The sequence below is a fragment of the Gobio gobio genome (genome assembly GCF_949357685.1).
Source record: "Gobio gobio genome assembly, chromosome: 6".
Classification (NCBI taxonomy): Eukaryota; Metazoa; Chordata; class Actinopteri; order Cypriniformes; family Gobionidae; genus Gobio; species Gobio gobio.
Genome location: NC_137102.1, coordinates 12778525 through 12801281, shown reverse-complemented (window position 1 = coordinate 12801281; position 22757 = coordinate 12778525). Strand labels below are relative to the sequence as shown.

At 39.4% G+C, this 22757-nt stretch overlaps 2 protein-coding genes across 2 annotated transcripts; one reads left to right on the top strand and one right to left on the bottom strand.

Annotated features, from left to right (window-relative positions):
• The first annotated feature begins 379 nt into the window (after positions 1–379).
• On the top strand, positions 380–9068 carry gyg1a (glycogenin 1a). The gene is made up of 7 exons (XM_079819106.1): positions 380–517; positions 2086–2221; positions 2906–3080; positions 3166–3328; positions 4869–4995; positions 5588–5807; positions 7058–9068. Exons 1-7 carry the CDS (start codon positions 511–513, stop codon positions 7223–7225), a joined length of 996 nt encoding a protein of 331 aa, XP_079675232.1. The 5' UTR covers positions 380–510; the 3' UTR covers positions 7226–9068.
• Positions 7929–22717, bottom strand: hltf (helicase-like transcription factor). The gene is made up of 25 exons (XM_079819099.1): positions 22510–22717; positions 21018–21149; positions 20296–20453; positions 18357–18523; positions 18120–18253; positions 17925–18007; positions 17574–17645; positions 17288–17479; positions 17134–17208; positions 16934–16982; positions 16708–16824; positions 15439–15486; positions 15248–15343; positions 15065–15156; positions 14823–14966; positions 13279–13417; positions 13032–13167; positions 12777–12956; positions 12589–12698; positions 12049–12230; positions 11842–11961; positions 10868–10980; positions 10578–10758; positions 10343–10423; positions 7929–8241 (listed from the first exon to the last, which is right to left on the bottom strand). Exons 2-25 carry the CDS (start codon positions 21103–21105, stop codon positions 8095–8097), a joined length of 2904 nt encoding a protein of 967 aa, XP_079675225.1. The 5' UTR covers positions 21106–21149; positions 22510–22717; the 3' UTR covers positions 7929–8094.
• Between the last annotated feature and the right edge of the window lie 40 nt (positions 22718–22757).

The following is a 22757-nucleotide window of genomic DNA, read 5'->3' as shown; positions in this document are numbered from 1 at the left end:
GATAGCCTACTCAAAATAAGTGAAATTATCTGTCCTGCATGCAGCAAGATAATTTCACTTGACAAGATTTCTTGAATTAAGATTATAGTGTAAAGTTAAACACCTTAAAACAAGATAAATTATCAAAGGTTTTTTTTTTTGGGGGGGGGGGGGGGTCTTGGTAAGAACCAAATAATTTGCAGTGTGAAGTAAATTAGACAATTCAATTGTTAGGCTATGCTGAGACCAAAAAAAATAATTTTAACTGCATTTGAACATGAACGGAAAACATTTTTTACTTTAATTATTTAAAAGTATGCACAACTACTTTTTTAAATCTTGAAAATGTGAGCTTTGTACGTGTTTTGAAGCAAAATGTGGAGCGTGTGGGGGCGTGTCTGTTGTCAATGGTCATGTGACCATGTAAAGTCATGTCACTAGTATAAATCCTCTGTCAGACGCGTACAGCTTCTCTCCCAGCGTTTCTAACGGAAGACGTGTATTTGGTTCGGTCTGGCTGTTATAGGAGTCATGGCAGGTAGGCAACATTATGGACGTCACACATTGACTATGTCTGTAAAATGAAGTAAATAACAGTTGCGTTTGCACAAATAGCATGATCAACGTTTCAGCTTAAACCACGCGCTTCCTCATGAGTTCGCAGGACTGGTTCGATATTACAGCTTCAGTTTCATTTCAGCGTTGTGTAGACCGCGTTGTCATGTCATATTTGACGATATAAACCGTTTAGAGTCTGCTCCATTGCGTAAATGGCCTAGTCGCCTCTCGTACGCAGTTGTTTGAGCAGCCGTTGGCCTGTATTGCAGTAAGAGCTGCCGTTAGTTTGTCACTTCTAACCCGTTTGAGTTCATTGCGGCAGTAAAGAGTGTCTATCATCACAGCGAGTAAAAGCGTTTGCCCTCGCTCGGATGTGTTGCAATCAGTTTATCTAACACGTATGCCGCACGCGCTAGTGCATACGTTGTTTTTAAATGAACGCAAATGGTAACTTGTTTTTGTTAGGCAATAGTCATTGCTTGGCAGTGCCACTATGGCAAGCCGTTTTAACTTTTATTCATTCACAGGATTTGAATTCTTGATATCAACCATTCAATTTCAACTAAAATTCTTGATATTGTATTTTCAATAGTGAAATGTCACCATAGGCTGCCATTCAAATTAATTTGTTGATATCAGGAATTGAATTCTTGATATCATCAATTAGCATTTCTGATATCACGAATTCAATTGTTGATATCACAATATTTAATAAAATAACTTCCTATTGTGATGACTCCTCTCTGATGTTGCTATCTCGAGGGCGGGACAACCTGTTATCATATCGTATTAGCCACACTGATCCAATCAATTCCCTATGGAATAAATCGAGTCTTTTTTTTTTTTCTTTTTTTTTTCTGAAGCCGTTTTGATTGGATGTATGGAAGCTTGTTTATGTCACTGAATAAAAAATAGAAAAGGTAATTGACATTTTGGCTCCCAATTCTGACTTTTCTCAGAATCCTCAGAATTGGACCTTATAGCTTATATTGCAATTGTGTTCATATATTTCAATTTGGCGAAAAGTCAGAATAGTGAGTATATCCTACAGTTCTGACTTCATAACTTACAATTCAGAAAAAAGTGCCTGAATTTCGACATGTAAACTCGGAAGTTGTGAGGGGGGGAAAAGGTCAGAATTGTCACAATTATATTAATTTTTTTATTCTCTGGTGGAAACAAACTTCCATACAAATGTCACAATGAAGAAAAGAATCGCATTCCGTTTCAGGCTGACTTTAAGTAATAAAGAATAACAGTGCAGTAAACAGTAAAACTATTTGGACTACAATGATTATAATGCATGAAAATAATATAACATATCAGTTTGCAACATCAAGCAGCATAATGGACCGTTTTGTACAGCTAAAACAAATGAATTTGTAAAGCTTCTGTCTTCTGGTGTCAGACTCTTTCAAGTTAAAAATGTCTGCCCACTCTTTCGTTTAAAAATAAGGTGGATAATGGATATTTTGTTTGTGCAATATAAAGATATAACCTGTATTAGAATACGCAAGTAATGATGGTGTGTTTTTGTGTTTAATGCAGACCAGGCTTTTGTCACCCTTGCTACAACTGACAACTATGCGAAAGGAGCATTGGTCCTTGGCAATTCCTTGAGGAACCACAACACATCGAAGAAACTAGTGGCCCTGATCGGCCCCCATGTCTCAGAACCCTCCAGGTAGAGAGTTTGCTGTGTTTTGTTGCACAGCGCAAGTCGATGGGTTTTCAACTGCTTTGTGTCACATAGGGTATTTGTTGTCGTCCACAGTGCAGAATGTTATCCATAGACAAGGCTCGAATTTCGGCATGGTATTGCACAATTTTAATCATTCCTGCAGGTCTCGCAATTATAATCCGGGACATTCCTGCAAACCTTTTTTCCCTTTGGTATGTAGGTTGTAAATTAATCCACACAGATTATAAAATCAAATCAGTCATTTTAAAACTTTATGTGAGACATAATTTCACAAACAGCGTGACGTGTCCTCTCTCTCTCAATGCGCATAACATCACCACATTGCATTTGCACAAGGTACCAGACTCGCACGTTTCGGGAGCCGGGACAGTTGACTGAATTGTCACTTGCACAATCGGGTCTCTAAAGTTAATCATCTGCACATCTTTTTAAGTCTTACCAATTTAAACATTCAAATGATTTTAAACCCTTCAGTACTCGCACTCTCTGAGGGATGGTTTTCTTTGCGCGCATGCATAAAGCCGCATGAGAAACAGCTCGAGTAACAACTTTTTTTTATTTTTTATAGTGTTTAACAATCAAACGCATTCCCCCACATTTTCCAAAATGAAATTCAGGCCTTTATACATCAGTCGGCTTCACTTTGCTCTGTGTGCTATATTTCAGAGCAGTGCTTCGTAAAGTCTATGATGAGGTCAGGCTGGTGGATGTGCTGGACAGTGGGGATGCTGCACACTTGGCCATGATGAAGAGACCTGACCTGGGTGTCACCTTCACCAAACTCCACTGCTGGACTCTTACAGAATACTCCAAATGCGTGTTTATGGATGCAGATACTCTAGTGAGTGCTGCCTCTCAGTGCTGGTAGTGATGTTTTCATGATGTCTTGCATGGTTTTTTTTAACGGTGTTCCCTCTTGTCGCCAGGTTTTGTCTAACATAGATGAGTTATTTGAGAGAGAGGAGCTCTCCGCTGCACCTGATCCCGGCTGGCCTGATTGCTTTAACTCGGGTGTGTTCGTCTTCCGGCCCTCCAATGAGACGCATGGGAAGCTTCTCACCGCCTGCTCAGAGAATGGCAGCTTTGATGGTGAGTGACACTTTTTGGTGTTATGTTTTGAGAAAACTGTATTTTAATTCCTGGTTTTAAACAGGAATTTGAATTCCTTACTTAGGAATTCATTCGTGGAGAAAAAAAAATGGTCCCACTCTTCCAGCACAACTTGTATTAGATATTTAAACCATGGGCTGTAAAAGAGTTGTGCAAACTTGCTAGAGCCTAACATGGCAATGACTGAGTTCTTTATCAGTCGTGTAGGCTGAACACAAGTTGGCTCTGTGATTTTCTTTTTTTGGGTGCACCACTCCACCTGAGGGAGTTATTTCTAGGCTCGGTGTGGGATGAAATAAACAAAGGCCTCTTATATGACAGACTCCTACTTACATTTTGTGAAATAACTTCTGGTTGTACTTTTTGAAATTCCGAAACCTCAGCTTATACCTGATTGATTACATGTAAGTGCAGATTCAATCCCAGTGCATTTATACAGCTAATTATCGAAGATACTGTAATTGTCACGTCATCAATGTGTCTGTGCTTTGTCTAATCAATGTAACAAAAGGACTCTTCTGTGGTTGGCTCTTTATTTAGAGACCTAATCTTGAGCAAAGAATTGAACCCCAGAAGTTATCAGCAGACCTCTGTTTTGAAGGTCTTTGAGGCTATCGTATTTCTGTTTTATCTCCGTGTCACTCAGCTTTCAAAAAACCACAATTGCATCATGTTTATCTCTCTGTATATATAGCACAACATACAGAGGGTTCTTGTAGTGTGATTGATTAGTTCCAGTCACAATGCCTTAAAGCATATGGCCCATCTTTGAAAGTTCTTTTGAGGTTCACCTAAAAATGAAAATTGTCATTTAGTCTGTAGTTGTTCTAAACCCATATGACTTTAATTTGTCACAACTGAGGGTGTTTTTCATGAACCATGAGAGAACTGTCACTCCATTGAAAGTCCATGTAACCAAAACTTTTGATGCTTCAAAAAGCTAAATTCATATAGATTATAAAAGGAAAAAACAAACATATGAATTGAGCAGTTTAATCTGTTAAAGTTAAATCTGTTCATTATGTAAAGTGATCTTGTCTGAAGACTTGGATTAAACCACTAAATTCATATGGATTCCTTATTATGCCAAACTTTTGGTTACGTGGACTTTCAATGGAGGGACAGAAATCTCAAGTTTCATTCAACAATGTCCTTGTTTTGCAGAGAAATGAAAGTTATAAGAGTTTGGAATGACCTAAGCGACGTGAGGGGATTGAACTATCCTTTTTACATGTTCTCGGTCATAGTCATGTATAGGACATCATGTGCTTTTCATGTGTAACATGAGTCTCATGTTCACTGATAATCTGAGGTCAGCTGGTCTGAGGTCACTTTTCCTTGCTGACATGCCCAGTGAAAATCCAAGTGACAAGGTTAAGCAAACAGCAAAGCAAGTGTATCCTGAAGCAATCTTCTAATTGCTTCATCTGTTTAGGGAAGATTACAACCTTCTGTAAATAGTTTTCATATTTCGGTGCTATTTCTAATTCTGACGGTTTGTCTGCTTTGTTTTCATCAGGTGGGGATCAGGGTGTCCTCAACAGCTTCTTCAGTGACTGGGCAACGGCAGATATTTCAAAACACCTTCCTTTCATCTATAACCTCAGCAGCATCGCCATCTACACCTATCTCCCAGCATTCAAGCAGTGAGTGATTTTAAAGCTAGGTGTTCGAGCAGATGGGTTACTGGGTTCTTCATGGATTGACCTTTGTTTGAGGGGTTGGCTTCACTTGTTCTCGATATTCTATGAATGTTAGGTTTGCTTGTAGATGTTATGTATTTGTAATTAGCCGTGCCAAGGTCAAATGAGAGCCCCATCACAGAGCAACATTGAAACCAGAGATGAAGCCAGCACCAGAAATCCTTTCTGTTCCTGGCCTTGAGCCTCAACTTCCTCCAAATACATACTGCCCTCCAAAAATAGTGGGGCTATTTTAGGGTCCATGCACAGAGCCTAAATGTCATTTTGAATAGTTTGTTACATGATCTTTTGCATTAGCAACATGTACTGTTCTCTGGTTGGTAAGGCTCCCATTCGGATCTAATTTAAATGCAGTTTGTACCTGTATGCCACAAACTGACATATCTTGAATGCACCCATGACACTGGCTTTATAAAAATGTTTAGGTATTATAACTGGCAGGTCCCACTTTAGCGCTTCCGGTTGGCCAGTGTTTGGGAATTCTGAGTCCTTGTCCTTTTGCCGGTCGCGATCTGATCATTCTTTATTCCCTTAGATACGGCAGTGATGCTAAGGTTGTTCATTTCCTTGGCAAAGTCAAACCGTGGGATTACAGTTATGACACTACAAGCAAAACAATAAAGGGACAATCCCAGGATGCTTCTGGCATGTTCCCCAACTACTTGATGCAATGGTGGGAGCTTTTCTGTTCTTCAGTATTGCCCATCATGAAGGAGGAATATGGTGACCAGCCCTTCCTTACCGGATGCACAGAGGTAAGCGCCACTGCTGAAACTGGCACAATTATCATTTATAGGTCGTTTTTGGCCAGTATTGTGGTTAAAATGTAGTATTTCAAGTCAAATTGGACATTTAATGAGGGAAAAGATGTTTTAAATTGATTGGATCGTATAATAGTGTCATTAATACCAGACTGGTCCTTTATTAAATTTATAAAGATTCAAATATACTAAATACTAGGGCTGTGTGATATTCGATTTGCGATACGATATTGCTTTAAGTGCGTAAAATCTATTTCTTTCCCCAACTGATATCTTTCACTTAAAGCATAACCGACTTTTTGTTTACATGAATACTCATCAATACAGCCATTTTGACTCAACTGTGTGCATTTCATTTTGATAGTTTGTGTGTAACAAGACACGAAAAAAAAGAACGGCTTGTGCGCACGTTTCGGTGTAGACCGCACAAGACTGCAAGGAGTTATTGCGTTTAACTCTTTTTAACGTCAAGCAAGTCACATAAGTAACAGTCATGTGCTCAGTCTATTCTCTGCTATATGCATCAACCTAAAACGTCCACTTTTCACAATGTTGAAGTAGCCTATTAAAATCATTCCGATATTGCGTGCCCTTGCGATATGTACATTTGCGATATTTCGATATATTGCGCAGCCCTACTAAATACTTAATTAAAAAAAGTAATTTCCCCAATCTTGCAAAATAAAGGTGTGGTTACATTATTCAATATTGATTTTATTCTCAAGTTACTTTCAAACACAAGCAGCTTTCTGTTGGACGACAAATTTGTGACCAACAGAAAATTCTTGCAAATTCTGAGTGGGGAAATCTTTTTCCCTCATATGAAATGAAACCTGATTGCCTGAATTGCTGTTAAAATAATTTAGATCGGATTTCCCCTGTGAAATTTGCGACTATAAATGTGAACGCATCTTAAGACCAAGAATGCGTATTAAGGCTATACATAGTGGCAAGTTTTATTTTATATTGGCTTTAAGTTCTAACTCTAAACCCCTTTATATATAGCTCACTAAACTACATTTGCTTTCTCTTACTGTGCAGGAGAGAAATTAAGTAGTCTTTTTTTATGTTGAATTATTAAATACTAATTCTATTTGAGTTGTGCCATATATTACTAGGAAGTTATTAAATCCCTTATATCTGTATTAACATGATTGTCTGTTATTTTATAGCCTTTTAAAAAAAGTAAATGTAAAACAATTCTATTGCATTTACAATTTATGCTTTCTTTTTTTCCATCTCAGGGTGATATTCACGTTGATGTGGCGGAGATGCACATATCCCATCATCCCCCTCCACCTCAGATGTCTTCTCAGGAACGGAAACAGAAGTGGGAACAGGGCCAAGCTGACTACATGGGAGTGGACTCTTTTGACAACATAGAGAAAAGGCTAGATTCTTTCCTAAAGTGAGAGGCACTTAGGAACAGATCATCAGATCTAGTTTTGTACTTGGGTATGTACAGGACATAACCATTAAAAACAAGCCTCCTATGATTTTTATACCAGTCCAGATCTATGCAGCTCAACTACTCCATCTCTTAAATGCTGTGATTGCGACAGTTGTTCGAACGACACTGTCTGTCACTTGCCTCATTTCCAGAGGAGACGTTTTGTTTCTGATCTCACTGAACAAGACAATAGTTGTCTTTTTGTTCAAAATACCATAATATAAAGTCTTACAACTTTCAGGTTTTTCTTTCATTTGCCCTTCATGTGTTTGTAAAGATCAGAAACATTTGTAGAAAGTACAGCAAACAAAATGATACCAAACCTTGTAAATGACTTCAGCATCCCAGATATACTGTACACCACTCCACATTCAGTATTAATAATCTAATAACCACCTTTGCAAGACATTGTGCACATTACTGGCTCCAATACACTTCAACTCTTATTGTATGAACCAAGGTCACTCCACTCTTGCCTATTGAGTAGTCTCCCCGTAGCAGGGTTAAGAGACAACGGTTTTGCTACACCTAGTTACTACTGTTAATGCTGTAGCTGTTGATAACTAGTTTATAACCTCCTTGTAACTCTGCCCCCACCTGTAATGCCTGAAATAAAGAACTAGTAACAGAAGTCCCAATTTACTGTGGTTCAAACCAGTGTTCATGCACAAAGACTGACAGCATAGTGTTTATTGAAATGCATTATTTGAACAACCAAACCGACTTCGTTTAGAACAAGTTATACAGACATTGTGTAGATCGTGTATGGAGAGAAAAAAAAACAAAAAAGTGCTGTCTTAAAGTAAATAATCTGAAATGAACGGACTAACACTAAATCTCCATGAGGGTTCGGATCTCGTCTATCCGTGCCTGTTTTAGGTCCTGAGTGTTTTTCACTCCGAAAGCCTTCTCCACAAGCTCCTGCTTTTTCTTCTGAATCTTCACCATGTTCTCCTCCACAGAATCTTTCACAATAAACTGAACACAACAGAAAACAAGAGACTTCAGGTTTTTTTTTTTAAATAACTCAAACGGTTCTCCTAAAATAAACCCCCTAGTATGGTTATAGTTTACATAAACTAGAACTGTATTTAGTAAAAATTTGTTTTAACTTGATGCTGTCAGTCTAATAATCCTGATGTGCTGCGTAAATGTCAATCTTTATTCCTGTTAAATGTAGATTTTCAAAATGTCGCTCCGTTTTACAGCCAATCCAACCTTACAATTTGGCCTCAGTATAGTAGACACTATTTGAATTATTACAATAAGAACTCTGTGACTCTGTTGGATTTTACTATACTCATATTACACCCCAATGAATATCAGTCAGTTATTAAATGTCAATTATACTGTCTCAAACTGTTTCTTGGTTTATTTTGAATCTTGTACAACTGAATTACTCTGTTCAGTGTAATTAACTAAATCAAATGAGTGGTCTCATTCAAGCTACTAACTCGCTTGAGAGGGTGATTTAAGGATCCATTTCATGAGTCGAATCCGTTGTCACCGCTCACTGTTCATTAGTATGAGCAAAAAAAAAAAATGCTTAAAAGGGATAGTGGTAGCACATTTACAGTCCTATTCCGCATGTACATACTATGTACTTATTATAGCGATTTACAATAACTTGGTTATTATAACTAGGTGCTAACCCGGAACCTAAACCCATGTAGTTTCCTTATATTACCAGTACTTTCTAAAATAAAGTGCAACAGAATACATTCTGTCCTTGTTTACTCACCCTCATGTCATTACAAACCTGTATGACTGACTGACTTCTGTGGAAAATAAAGCCGGGTGTACACAATGCGTTTGTTGTTGTTGCTGTCGTATGAGCTCACAGATGATTTTCACTCGCGTGGAAATTGTTGATACTCATATGGTCGGGGCTCGCAGCATGTGAGGAATTACGAGACGAGCTGAGCACGTAACAAGAACCTCATGACCTCCCGATAATTTTTAAACATGTTTAAAAAGTTTGGGGAGTCAGCCTGATTTTCAACAGTGTATAGGCTGTTCCCTACTGTCAAATCATACACAACTAAACACAGGCACAGGCTAAATCGAGTATTATTAGGCTATAAGTGACTGCAACCATACAGAGTGTGCACACACATGCATGCACTTACTGTCTGGTGGTTTCTGTTGAAAGGAATAGCTGCTGTTCTCTGCTTTTACAACAAATTATTTGTATTTATTTTTTTACTATCCGAAGCTATAGCTGCAACAACTCAAGTCTGTGTTTGGCGCAAAAACTCACATGGTTGCTTCCAGCTCGCCGTGGATAGTCGTGCCGTGAACCAGCTGCTTTGACGTGATTATCAAGTTAACTAACTCATACCGTATGCAACATCTTACAACCTCCCGAGTGTCTAAACTTGCACAGTGTATGCCCGCCTTAAGAGAAGATATTGAGAGCATTTTTTTTTTTTCTTCTATACAATGGAAGTCAATGGTCTGCAAAATTGTCTGGTAACCAACAGTCTTCAAAATACCATCTTTTGTGTTCTGCAGAAGAAAGTAAGTCATACAGGTTTGGAGCGACATGAAGGTGAGATATTACCATTTTCATGTTATAGGCTTGTTCGCTAAGCTGAACAGTTCTCTCTCACCGCCGGCCCAACACCAATTTCTACAAATTGAATCGACCCAAAAAAACAAAATGGCATCCAACTAGAGACAACTGTGCTGAACACAGAAAAAACTAAGTCAGCCGATGCTCAAAAAAGCCAGACGTTGCTCAATGGCTGACTGTTGGTTTGGTGTGTCCGTGGCTTTAGGGTGAATTATCACTTTAATACTGGTTCAGCAAACATCACACTCTAAAGATGTAACAATCATCTCCCAAATGTACAACTAGTTTTTTGAAATCTTGATTTGTATTGTCACAATTCTGGCAAAAAAATTTAAACATTGTAGTCAATCATTGTTTAAGGAAGCCATTAACATTATGTTGTTGCATTTGTTGGCACTATCTGTTACCATTGAGGAAAAACGCCAGGTGTGCAATAATAACTACTGGGATTAGCCGCTATCATTCCTCTGTGCGCCTGCCATGGCATAAATCAAAAGACTGTACCTTAGTGATCACCACATCTCTGGTCTGGCCCAATCTATGACATCTGTCAACACACTGATCTTCTGCGGCAGGATTCCAGGCCTGAAAAAACAGCAGGGAAAAAAAGACAAACAAATGAGCTCTGAGTGTGTAAGCCTCTATTCATTCCCCATTATAGATGTATATGGACACAGAATCAAACCATGACATCACTGCCACCTAGTGGCTGACACTATCCTGGGAGAATTCAACTCACTGGATCCATCAGAAAGACGTGAGAAGCAGCAGTTAGATTAATCCCAACCCCTCCAGCTTTGAGTGACAGTAACATGATGGTGGGGCTTCCAGGTGAGGAGTCTTGAAAGTCCTGAATGGCCTTTGTTCGGGTCTTCTGATTCATAGAGCCATCCAGGCGAGTGAAAGAGAACCCATATTCTCTGCAGACAGCAGCAGCGTCAGCACACTAAACCACTAACAGCTACTACTTTTTTTTCAGTATGTAGTAAAGTCTGTTGTTTATAGTAGCCTCAGGAATGAAAACTGTACCTCAAAGGAACCTCTAAAAGATCCAAAAACCTGGTAAACTGAGAGACCACAAGACTCTTCACAGTGGGGTCTTCATTGCGAAGCTTCAATAGGTGGCTCATCAAAGCATCCACCTGTATAAAGAGAAACACTTCATTCTTAAGTACTTTGGCTGCTCATAAATGACCAACACAAGTCTCTTTAGCCTCTGAAGAATCTTAAGTCTTAATGTTTGCTCATCTTACTAAGAGCTATTTAAGCCCTGAAGGGCAGTTATTTTATGTGCCTTTCTGAAGCAATTTCTAGTCCTATTTACTTGTTTTTAACCCCCAAAAAATCTAAATGATGGTCATCGTTTCATTTTTGTTTTTTTTTTCACCAAGGCTGTTTAATTGATCAAAAATACAATAAAACAGTAATATTGTGAAATATTACAAATTTAAAATTACATTTTACTACATAGTCAAGACGGGAAATTCAGCTTTTCCATCACAGGAATAAATAACTCTTTTCTATTTAAATGTCACATGATCCTTCAGAAATCATTCTAATATGTTAATTTGCTGCTTGGGAAACATTTCTTATCAATGTTGAAAACAGCTGTGCTGCTTTTCAGGATTCTTTGATGAATAGAGCAGCATTTATTTGAAATAGAATAGTTTTTACTTTCACTTTTGATCCATTTAATATGTCCTTGATGAATAAAAGGAATAATTAAATAAATCTGAATTTATTTGAAATATTTGAGACAGTTCACCGTGCGAGACTTTCAAAAGTATACTCCTTTGGCCGTGAGCATTGAAAGACGCGTAATGGACTGTTTTCAAACACTCGGACATGCACTATCCGCGGATCCTCCTGATGACGAAAATTACATCACGCGGATATTACGCGGGTGGCTGAAGTATACTTTGGGCTTTAGTAGCAAGTATTATTATTATTGAATAATTGTATAGTCTCCTTTGAGTTCCATCCGATTTCAGCCTAAGAGTTACTTTGGAACTTGATTGCCAGTTCTCCCCAGTTGCAGATTGAGCCTCCACTTCCTCTCCGGGATACTCCACCAGTTCTTTAGTCTTGATCTGAGCACGACACAGGGGACATCTGGCCTGCTCCTGTGAGACAGGAACAATCCGTATGCAGAACCAACACACAATAAAGTCTTTACTGTAGTCTTTATAGCAAACCTCTGAGATACTGACCTTCTCTGAGCGGATGACCTCACAGATGCAGGGCCTGCAGTACACATGAGCACAGTAGGTGATGACAGGCTGACGTAGGGAGTCTAGACAGATGGCGCACTCTTCGTCTGAGCCAGAGTTCAGCACCAATGTGATCTTATTGATGAGACGCTCCCGCAGCTCACCAGGGGTCCCAAGATCACCTAACAAACATCCAAAACATTTGTTCTCACAAAGACGGGGTCATCACAACACATCTGATTGGGGCGATGCTGCTGTGGCATTGTAGTTAAAGCTTAGAATCTATTTAATAATTGTAATATTAAAATTAAAGGAGTAGTTCACTTTGAGTTTCAAACTCAATGGCCATTATAAAGCTGTGTTAGTAAATCATGGGGTAATTTTCATTTTAAAATGGACTACTCCTTTAATATAGAATACAATTTAAATTCATTTAATTTATAATTTTAAATAGTTTAAAAATGATTTTAATTATTAGTATAATTTAATTTTAACATTTAATTAAATGTGATCAGCGACTGTCTAATCTCTAATTTATACCTGCTGTGTATTTGCCCACAAGACTGGGGTGACAGCAGCACTGCCTCAGACGGACCAGGATGGCCAGGACGTCGGCATAGTTTGTCATTACTGTTCCTTCTTGGAAATACCTGGAAAGACAAATGGTTACCGTTTTCTATTCTCTTTGTTATATAGATGCTTTTCAAATCTGTAGTAAAAGTGCTCACCTGCCGACGATGTTCCTGCCCTCCCTCTTGACCTGTTCATACTCCTCCCTCTCCTCCTCAGAGAGAGTCACATGCTGCACAAACACTCTCCGCGCGGGTAACTGCACCACCGTGCGCCCAGCCAGTTTACTGTTCTTGGTGCGCCTCAGTGTGATGCCCTTTACCAGTGCTTGCAAGTTCCTGATAACAGTTATACAATAGAGAATTCAATACATTGAAAGTATGTGATTTGGGACGCAGCTATTGTTGACATACTTTAGTCCAAATCTGTCACCCATGGTCACGGGTCTCTGAATTATTCTGTTCCACCACTCCTTCACATCGAAAGGCTTCAGCTTCAAAAAGGACAGAAGCATGTACAGATCCTTTAGCGAGTTTTGAATGGGAGTTCCTGAAGGTAAAAATACACAACTGACATTGACTTCATTGGCATTAAGATCTGTCCTTTTGGTAATATTCACATGTAATAATCCAGGATTGAGAGATTAATGAGGCAACGCACCAGACAGGATCCACCTGCGCTCTGACTGGAGCCCCAGGACAGCTTTGCTCTGATGAGCACTAGGGTTTCTGATGACGTGGCCCTCATCCAGCACCACCCTCAGCCAGTTCACTTTGTGCAGAGGACTGCTGGCTCTATTCTGCAGGGGGGAGTCAAAGTTACTTTTCTATTTCACCATAAAGCCTTGTGAACACCGGGACAATTATTGCGCGTGCTTTTCGCTGACATGTAACGCCTTGTGACTAAACAAAGGGTGCCAATGTGAGTGTGCACACCGACCTGCAAAACGGTAGGCATAAAAGCGGCATTTTAAAAAAAACAAGCATTGGGTTTGTTTTTTTGGTTTGACGCGCCGCGTTAAAAACTGGTCCACCAATGAGATTTGTGCTTTTGTTCACGTGCCTGGAGCTGCTGAAGTTACAGTAAAACACGACTTGGTGGAGCAAAACGGCCTTGCCGAGCACACATTGATACCTAAGAAGACGACGACAAAGAGGAAGCAAGTAGACGAAGAAGAAGATGCAACGAGGCAAGATGAAAGTAGAGCTGCTGGTCTCTTTGGTGTCTAAACAGACAAAGTCTTGACGTAAAGTTGCGCAGCGCCACCTTTTGTGCCGGGGTATTTCTGTTTTTCAATAAGCGCCATCTACTGTCAGGGAGTGAATTTGCAAGGCAGTGAAAATCGCTTGGGTATGAACAAAAAGACGCGTCGAAAAACGTCTCAAAAACGCTGACGATAAGCGCATGATAACCGCCCTGGTGTGCACGAGGCTTTAGTCCAAAGTTTTTACAGAGTGTCTACTAACACCTATCTTGTTGGCAGAGGCTATTTACACTAACTCCGGCAACCATTGTCTAGTTCAGCCAGACAAAAATCACAAAAGAAACTAAGCCAGTAATTGGGACAGTGTCGTGAAGAGTAAGGGCAGTGGATTTAGCTTTTAAATTTGAATCCCATTTTTCCAGTCACAATCTTTTCCCTTAAAAATGTTCCCATCGCCTATCAGCTCGGAGAGGTGTTTATTTTAATTTAAATTTGTATTCAATAGTAGGAATAAAGTGTTTAACATCTATTTAATAGGCTTATAAATGAAATTGGATGTGGTGTCCTCATGTTGATCGGACGGACTGGTATGCTGACTGTGATGTGCACAGCTCATATTGTTAACGTGGACCTTCTTGGACACTTTTACTGGTCAGCAGATCCAATGAATGATAGAATGATTTTAATAAATATCCACTGAATATGTTTTAACTGCATACCATTTTATAATGTCCAACAGTACACTGAGGTGCAATCTAACTCCATTTACACTTGGCATCTAACTAATACTTCACACAAACAAAATATTTTATTTCCACTATTTACACAATGTAAATAAATATAACAGTGCAAATAGCACCCTGCCAAGCTTTTATGCCAAATTTATTTTATTTTTATAACTTAATTCCACAGGTAAAACCTCCAGCATGGCTCAGCATACAGTATCATGTAATGGCAATGTTAACAGGAAAAACAGCAGGACTGTTTTAAATCCACCTACCCCAAAATCTAATGAAAGCACATTGTATGTTGTGAGAACCACATCTTGCCCAGACAGAAGGCTGACAGATCGGCTGCGCTCAGGGCCGTAGTACAGGTACACTTTTAATGTGACATCAGCTCGAATATGTTGCTCAAACTGGTCCTGGACGGATATGAAGTCCAAACAAGAGCAATGTGAGTTCATGACTTTTTTTAAACATTTCATTAAAAAACTTCAGTGGACAGATTTTCAACACTCACCAGCCAGTTGCTAAGGACTGACACGGGACATACAATCAAAGTGGCTCTGGCTCCTGACCCTCCACCGACTCCAGATGGGCCTTTACCACTGCCTACAACCCACACAAAGCAGATTGCATCCTGTAAAACTCTCTCATACAATAATAAACTAACTGACGAAAAGGTCATTAATGTTACACCCACCAGAACTCTTCTTCGCACTCTTTTTGGCAGGCACAGCCTGTGAGGAAGTGCACTCCAGAGCGGCAGCGAAGTCCACATCATCCAGCAAAACCGCTCCTGTGTTTGAGAGAATGAGAACAAAGTCAGTTGTGACTGAAAATATATCTGCCTTTCAGTTTACCTGAAAAATAAAGGACAAGAAGTAAGGGTACCTTTCTTGGTGTTGGCAGACTTTTTAGCGGTTTTCTTTGTAGTTTTTGCTATATGAAACACAAATAAGTGTGACAAAAACAAACTCAACAATTATTATTAACATTTACATGCATGTGTTTGTCAGACACTTTTATGCAAACTGACATACAATACTATGTAAAAGTGTTTTTGGGAAAGAAATTAAGCAAAGATGCATTAAATGATTAGCTCACTTCAAAATGAAAATTTCCTGATAGATGTTCGGTCTTTCTTTCTTCAGTTGAAAAGAACGACTTTTTGAGGAAAACATTCCAGGTTTTTTCTCCCCATCATAGACTTCCATGGCAACCAAAATGTCGAAGGTCCAAAATCAATGCAGTTTCAAAGCGCTTTGAAGGGCTTCAGAGGCTCTGCGCGATCCCAGACGAGGAATAGGGTTTTATCTAGCGAAACGATCGACCATTTAAAAAATAAATAAATAAGCCTAAATTGCTCATCTTGCGTTGCTCTGCGCCATGCCAAGGATTGCGCAATCACGTCGTAAAGGTCACAGTAGACGGATGTGTTTACAAAGCGCTCGTTTATATTAGTCCTTGCACGTTCTCTTGGGTCGGTTCTTCCGCCTACGTCTGGCGTGACCTTTCCAACGTGATTACGCAATCCGTGGCACGTCGCAGAGCAGTGCAAGATGAGCAATTTAGGTTTTTAAAGTATATTCATTTCAATTTTTTGTTTCGCTAGATAAGACCCTATTCCTCGTCTGGGATCGCGCAGAGCCTCTGAATGTTTTCCTCAAAATACATAATTTCTTTTCGACTGAAGAAAGACATGAACATCTTGGATGAGATGGGGGTGAGTAAAATATCAGGAAATTTTCATTTTGAAGTGAACTAATCCTTTAAATTAATCAAAAGTGACAAAGACCTTTACATAGTTACAAAACAAAAATGCAGTTCTTTATAACCAAAGAATTATAATGATAGCAGCACAACTGTTTTCAACATTGCTAATAGTAGTTGTTATTATTGTTATATGTTACTTGATCACCAAATCAGCATATTAGAATGATTTCTGAAGAATCATGTGACTGAAGACTTGAGTGGACAGATTTGCTATCAAAAGAATATATATTTTTTTTTTTGTTGTTGTCATATTTAACCATATTTACTGTATTTCGGATCAAATAAAATGACTCTTGGTGAACAGACTTCTTTCAAAAATATTTTTAAAATCTTTCTGACCCCAGATGATATTTGTGCATTGCATCATGACTTAAAAGCCAAACGAACCTTTCTTCTGAGGTGCCTCTTCATCAATGGTGTCAGCAGTGGCACTATTAGCATGCAGTCTTTTCAATGGGGACGACCCCACTGGTTCCTGAGACTGTTCATGGTCTCCACATTTCTCTGTACATAAAAAAAATGATATACAATTTGTGTGTCAGTATTTTACAACAAATGTAACTTTTCACTTTAGATTGGATTGCAGTTTTACAGACATTTGTGACATATTTACCTTTTGAGGCTGCTTTCTTTCTGGTAGTAGAAGGCATGGATGATTCTTCCTGAAAAACATTTTTTGTGGATATGTTCATAATTAAATTCTGGCTACAATACATGCAAGGTCACAGTAATCAGTTAAATTCATTATATCAACAACACTTCATTTACACACATGCTTTATCTGTTAAATAAATATTTTCATCTGCATCTTACACATTTTTCCAGTGGCAGAGGTTTCCCATTGTGGAAATTAGAGACTATCAAGGCAATGGTGGTGAGGGTTTTGCCCTGAAACACAGCATTAAAGTTCTGAGCACTAGTAGGGCTTATATTGAGTACCAAAAGAACAAGTCTAAGATCCTCTCACCAGCCCCATGTCATCAGCCAATATCCCACCAAGCACTTTCTCTGGCCTTTCCTTCACAGCAAAGTTAGTGAGAACGTTAAAGTAAAGGCCACTCTTCTCCTCCCAGAATGGGGGCAGATCGTCGCTGTTTTCACGAGAGGTCATCCATGAGAGTGCCTGCTTTTGATGTGGGAGCAGACGAGTGCACACTGCCTGTATGGACAGACATTAACAGAGACATCTGTAAGTGACTGATGGATGACATTGACAGTACAAAGACAGCTGTGTTCTTTTTGTCTGTGCTCACCTCTGCTGGCTCCATTTCTCTGGTTTTGTCTTCCATCAAATCATCAAAGAGCTTGTCAAAGGCATTTTTCAGCTGATATGATGTAACAAAAATAAAGGAACTTAAATGTTAAAAGGTTAAATGAACTTAAAACAAGAATAATTATGGTTATTTGTAACTTTTTTTAAATGTAATATTTGAATATTACTAATATTTTTTCCATGTTTGATTATACAGACATTTTTGATAGTACTGTGTTGGGTCCAGTGTAAAAAGTAAAGAAAACAAACAAACAAAAAAGTTAAGAACCACTTATCTAGATTTTAACATACTAAAGCATACTAGACAAATAATAATAATCTTATAATTTACCTCTTCTACAGTCAAAGGAATGGCAGATATTTTGGATGACAATCCAAGCAGATCTCTACCCATAGATCTTTGTTTAGCACCTCCTAAGAGAATAACATAACGTCAATCATATAAGCATTAAGTGTTCACAAAAGAACATTAAGTATTGAATAAATAAACGAGTGCCATGTATGTCATTTGGGGGAAAAAAACAACCTTTCAAGTCAGTGCCAAGTCTGAAACCATAGCGTGTCATCTGATTATGCACAGCTTCTCGTTTCTCCTCTTTGCCCCAGAACGTGAGGTTCACAGGCATTGTGAATTTATTAGTAGTCCCAAAGGGCACAACCCTATTAAGAGATCAAACACAAAAGAGATCTGATGCAATCAAATCAGTTGCATACTTCCCAAATCACTTCAAAAATATTTGTAGAAAAGAAGAAACTACAGTACCCTTCCACCCTGGCCAAGTTGTTGTCCATAATGTAAGCCAATGGGGCTGCAAGCTCTTTCTTGATGTGCCCCACCTGACTTCCATACACATTGGCAACCATCACGGCATTTCGGTCATAGGGATTCTGCGGCTCTCTCACCAAAGACACCATCTCTCCTTTATTGACCTACACCACGTCACAATCACACAATATTCCAGTTATTAAATGAGATTGAAGGTAGCCTGGTTCCGCCCTCCTACGTACTTCAGCTCAATTTTCATTTTCCTTCAGTACTCCGTCTGGGATTGCGGTATATTCTCTGGTTTTCTCCGGTCAAATTTCAACCGGTCCAATCAGCGAACAACAACGATGACGTTGATGTCGTGCGCTAGTTTGAGATGACATACGTCACGACCAAACGTTAGCGATTGGTTATGGCAGATCCAGAGTGGCTCTGGGCAGATCCAACAGTTTTAAACTTCAATAGAGTTCCCCGCCTTCAAGGAAGTTAACGCTTGTCAATGGAGAGTGGCCAGACTCTCTGTACAAATTAAATGTACGGTAGTCTGGTAGAACCCGGCTAGATTGAAAGAGCCATAATAGAATATTCTGTGTTTTGCTTAAAACCACTAGAGGGTAATGTACACTGTGTGGTGGGACAGGTCAGGTGTGCAGATCACCCGTTCCTGTCAAATGTAGAGGAATTAAGCGGGTACAGATGGCGGGAGAATACAGTTCATGGCGAATATATAAAACCATGTTGTACTGCAATAAATAATACTGCTTTCTTGCATATTATGATACTATTAAACAAGAGCACGACTCAAAGAAATATAGCTGTGTGGAAAATGCCTTTTCTGATGAGATGAATTATATTTATACATATATACCGATCAAGCATAACATGTTGGTCCCCCTTTTGCTACTAGAACAGCCCTGACCCATTGAGGCATGGACTCCACTAGACCCTTGAAGGTGTGCTGTGGTATCTGGCACCAAGATGTTAGCAGCAGGTCCTTTAAGTCCTGTAAACTTGTTGTTGTGCTCCTCAAACCATTCTTGAACCATTTTTGCTTTGTGCATGCAGGGCGCATTATCCTGCTGAAAGAGGCCACAGCCACCAGGGAACACCGTTTCCATGAAAGGGTGTCATTGGTCTGCAACAATGCTTAGGTAGGTGGTACGTGTAAAAGTAACATCCACATGGATGGCAGGACCCCGGATTTCCCAGCAGAACATTGCCCAAATAATCACACTGCCTCCGCTGGCTTGCCTTATTCCCATAGTGCATTCTGGTGCACGCACCCGGCCATCCAAATGATGTAAAAGAAAATGTGATTCATCAGACCAGGCCACCTTCTTCCATTGCACTGTGGTCCAGTTCTGATGCTCACGTGCCCACTGTTGGCGCTTTCGACTGTGGACAGGGGTCAGCATGGGCACCCTGACTGGTCTGTGGCTATACAGCCCCATATGCAACAAGCTGTGATGCACTGTGTATTCTGACACCTTTCTATCGGAACCAGCATTAACTTCTTGAGCAATTTGAGCTACTTTGAGCTTGTCTTTTTGATTGGACCACACGGGCCAGCCTTAGCTCCCCACATGCATCAATGAGCCTTGGCCCTTGACCCTTTCTTGGATCACTTTTGATAGATACTCACCACTGCAGACCGGGAACACCCCACAAGAGCTGCAGTTTCGGAGATGCTCTGACCCAGTCGTCTAGCCATCACAATTTGGCCTTTGTCAAACTCGCTCAAATCCTTACTCTTTCCCATTTTTCCTGCTTCTAACACATCTTTGAGGACAAAATGTTCACTTGCTGCCTAACAGGTGCAGTGATTAAGAGACAATCAATGTTATTCACTTCACCTGTCATAATGTTATGCCTGATCGGTGTAATATATATACATACATACATACACACACACACAGTCAAATGTGAAGATCCCTACCATCCCAGTGTAGTAGCGCAGACCAACAACTGAGCCTTGAATTGATCCGATCTGAACACTCTCGTCTGCCTCCAGGTCCTGCCCTGAATCTTCTGTTAGATTTGCAATTTCCTGGGATATGGTCACTGTGCCGCCGACATCCATGAAATCTAAAAAACCTGAAGTTGGATGACAGGCATCATAATTAATATAAGGCGTGACAACAATTCAACACATTTGGAGCAGATTTACCAGGTTTTAGTTTAGACTATAGTTTGCTAGGAACCATTATTAATCATTATTCATTTCACATATGTGACCCTGGAACACAAAACATCATAAACCCATAAGATGCACGGGTATATTTGTAGCAATAGCCATCAATTCAATGTATGGGTCAAAATGATACATTTTTCTTTTATGCCAAAAATCATTATGATATTAAGTAAAGATCATGTTCCATGAAGATATTTTGTAAATTTCCTACCGTGAATATATCAAAAAATGTATTAGTAGTAATATGCATTGCTAAGGACTTCATTTGGACAACTTTCTCAATATTTTTTGCACCCTCACATTCCAGATTTTCCAATAGTTTTCTCTCGGCCAAATATTGTCCCATCACATACCATACATCAATACATTCATGAGATGTCTAAATCTCAATTTCAAAAAATGGACCTTATGACTGGTTTTGTGGTCCAGGGTCACATATTTATAATTTGACATGTGCTGTTTTTCACCGTATCGTGGCGAGGCGCTGGTGGAGGGGCTGTGAGGGTGAGCTGCAGTGCGGGGACTGATGCCTGTTGATTTGTTTGACGACTGCATGTCTCCGATCACAACACAAACACGAAATGTCACTGTGTCAGGTCCTAACCAGAAAAACAAAGCGCCATTCGAAAGTATAATAAAGAGGCAAGACATTTAACTGCATATAATGACTTAATAGTAATATAAATAGTAAACGTATTACTCCAACTAGAATGAAATTGTTCATAACTGTTTTATACAGTCTATGGATCATAACTAGGGATGGCAGACGCGAAACAGACGTTTCGGGGCTTTGCCGAGATCCCGAAGCGCAGATGTTTCGAAACACTGCTCCGAACTGTGATTCGAAACACCCATGTCACGTGACTATGGCTAAATGAAGCTTCAAAGTGTTTCATCAGGTGGCGCCTTCCGAAACTGCGTTGATTAAAGGGGGCGGGAACAAGCCACACAGTCACACATCTGTAAACCTAATTCACCACAGTTTAAAAGTGAAGTAAATCCATCTTCACCTCGTGGGTTTTTGTGAGAGGAGAGTGATTTTGTGATAGCGGTGATTTTGTGATAGCAGTGAGATTTATAGTGCGCTTTGGTTAGTTATATTTAGGCTAGATTTAAATAAGATATAGGCTATTGACTGATAGGTATAGACAGTGACATATAGTTAGGATAGATATAGTGACACATTCATATAGGCTAAGTTAGATAGTGACAGATAGATAGCACAGCATAAGTTAGATATATAGAATTATATAGATATAGATAGGTGATATATAGATAGATATATTAATAGAATATATAAAATGGAGGCTGCACGCAAGAGATGCCGTACATCTGTGGTGTGGGAGCATTTCCATTTGGAAGCACCAAATAAAGTGAGATGTGTGTATTGTGATAGGCAGCTAGCCTTCTGCAACAATACATCATCCATGTATTTACATCATCCAAAAATATTTGTGCATGCCAGCAACAAATGTCCCTTGTGAGAGGATTTTTTCAAAGGCTGGAGAAATTATGTAAAAAAAGAAGTCAGCTGAGTCCTTCAACAGCAGAGCAATTCATATTTTTGAATAAAAATGTTTTGTGACAAATGTGACACATTGTGGCTTTATTTATTTTATTAATGTTCATTTTGTATAACAAACAAAATATATATAGTTCTTTACAATGACGAGGCTACAGGTTACAAAACCAAGATCATGTAGTTGTCAGACAGATGTTAAAAACAATTGTTTTTACATGGATCATTGTCAAGGTATTTCAGATCAACACATGGAAATGACCACTAGATGGCGCCGTAGAGACAGGTGTCAGATTGATTCGAAGCTTCGAAACAATATGACACATTTGCTTCAACTGCTTCAGTGCTTCACGAAGCCTCGGTCTGCCCATCACTAATCATAACAAGCGAGCACGCTCTCGTGGATTAAGTTAAACTGTTTAGCTGCAGGCCACACTCACCTCCCGATCAAGACTCCAGTACGATAAAGGATTGCTCTGTATGTAAACACATCCAATCTCCGAAATGAACGATAAATCTTGCAGTCTTATAAGGGTTTATTGTAGTTCAGTTATAAATTCTTGACTACAAGTTTAGCTTCTGTGACGTCTGTTAGTGGCGCGAGTGTTTTGAAACTGCACGCTACTTCCGGCGCCAGAATCAGACCTCACGTCACTGTCACGTGAACGAATCAGCAAAGACTGGCGAT

Bases quoted from the DNA above. Each gene is read 5' to 3' on its own strand.
- hltf (XM_079819099.1), bottom strand. From the start codon at position 21,105: ATGCAGTCGTCAAACAAATCAACAGGCATCAGTCCCCGCACTGCAGCT. The intron at 20,454-21,017 runs GTGAAAAACAGC...ATCCAACTTCAG, and splicing joins CAGCGCCTCGCCACGATACG to GTTTTTTAGATTTCATGGAT. The intron at 10,981-11,841 runs GTAACTCTTAGG...CTCTTTATACAG, and splicing joins ACTGGCAATCAAGTTCCAAA to GTGGATGCTTTGATGAGCCA.
- gyg1a (XM_079819106.1), top strand. The intron at 3,329-4,868 runs GTGAGTGACACT...TGTTTTCATCAG, and splicing joins AGAGAATGGCAGCTTTGATG to GTGGGGATCAGGGTGTCCTC. The intron at 4,996-5,587 runs GTGAGTGATTTT...TTATTCCCTTAG, and splicing joins TATCTCCCAGCATTCAAGCA to ATACGGCAGTGATGCTAAGG.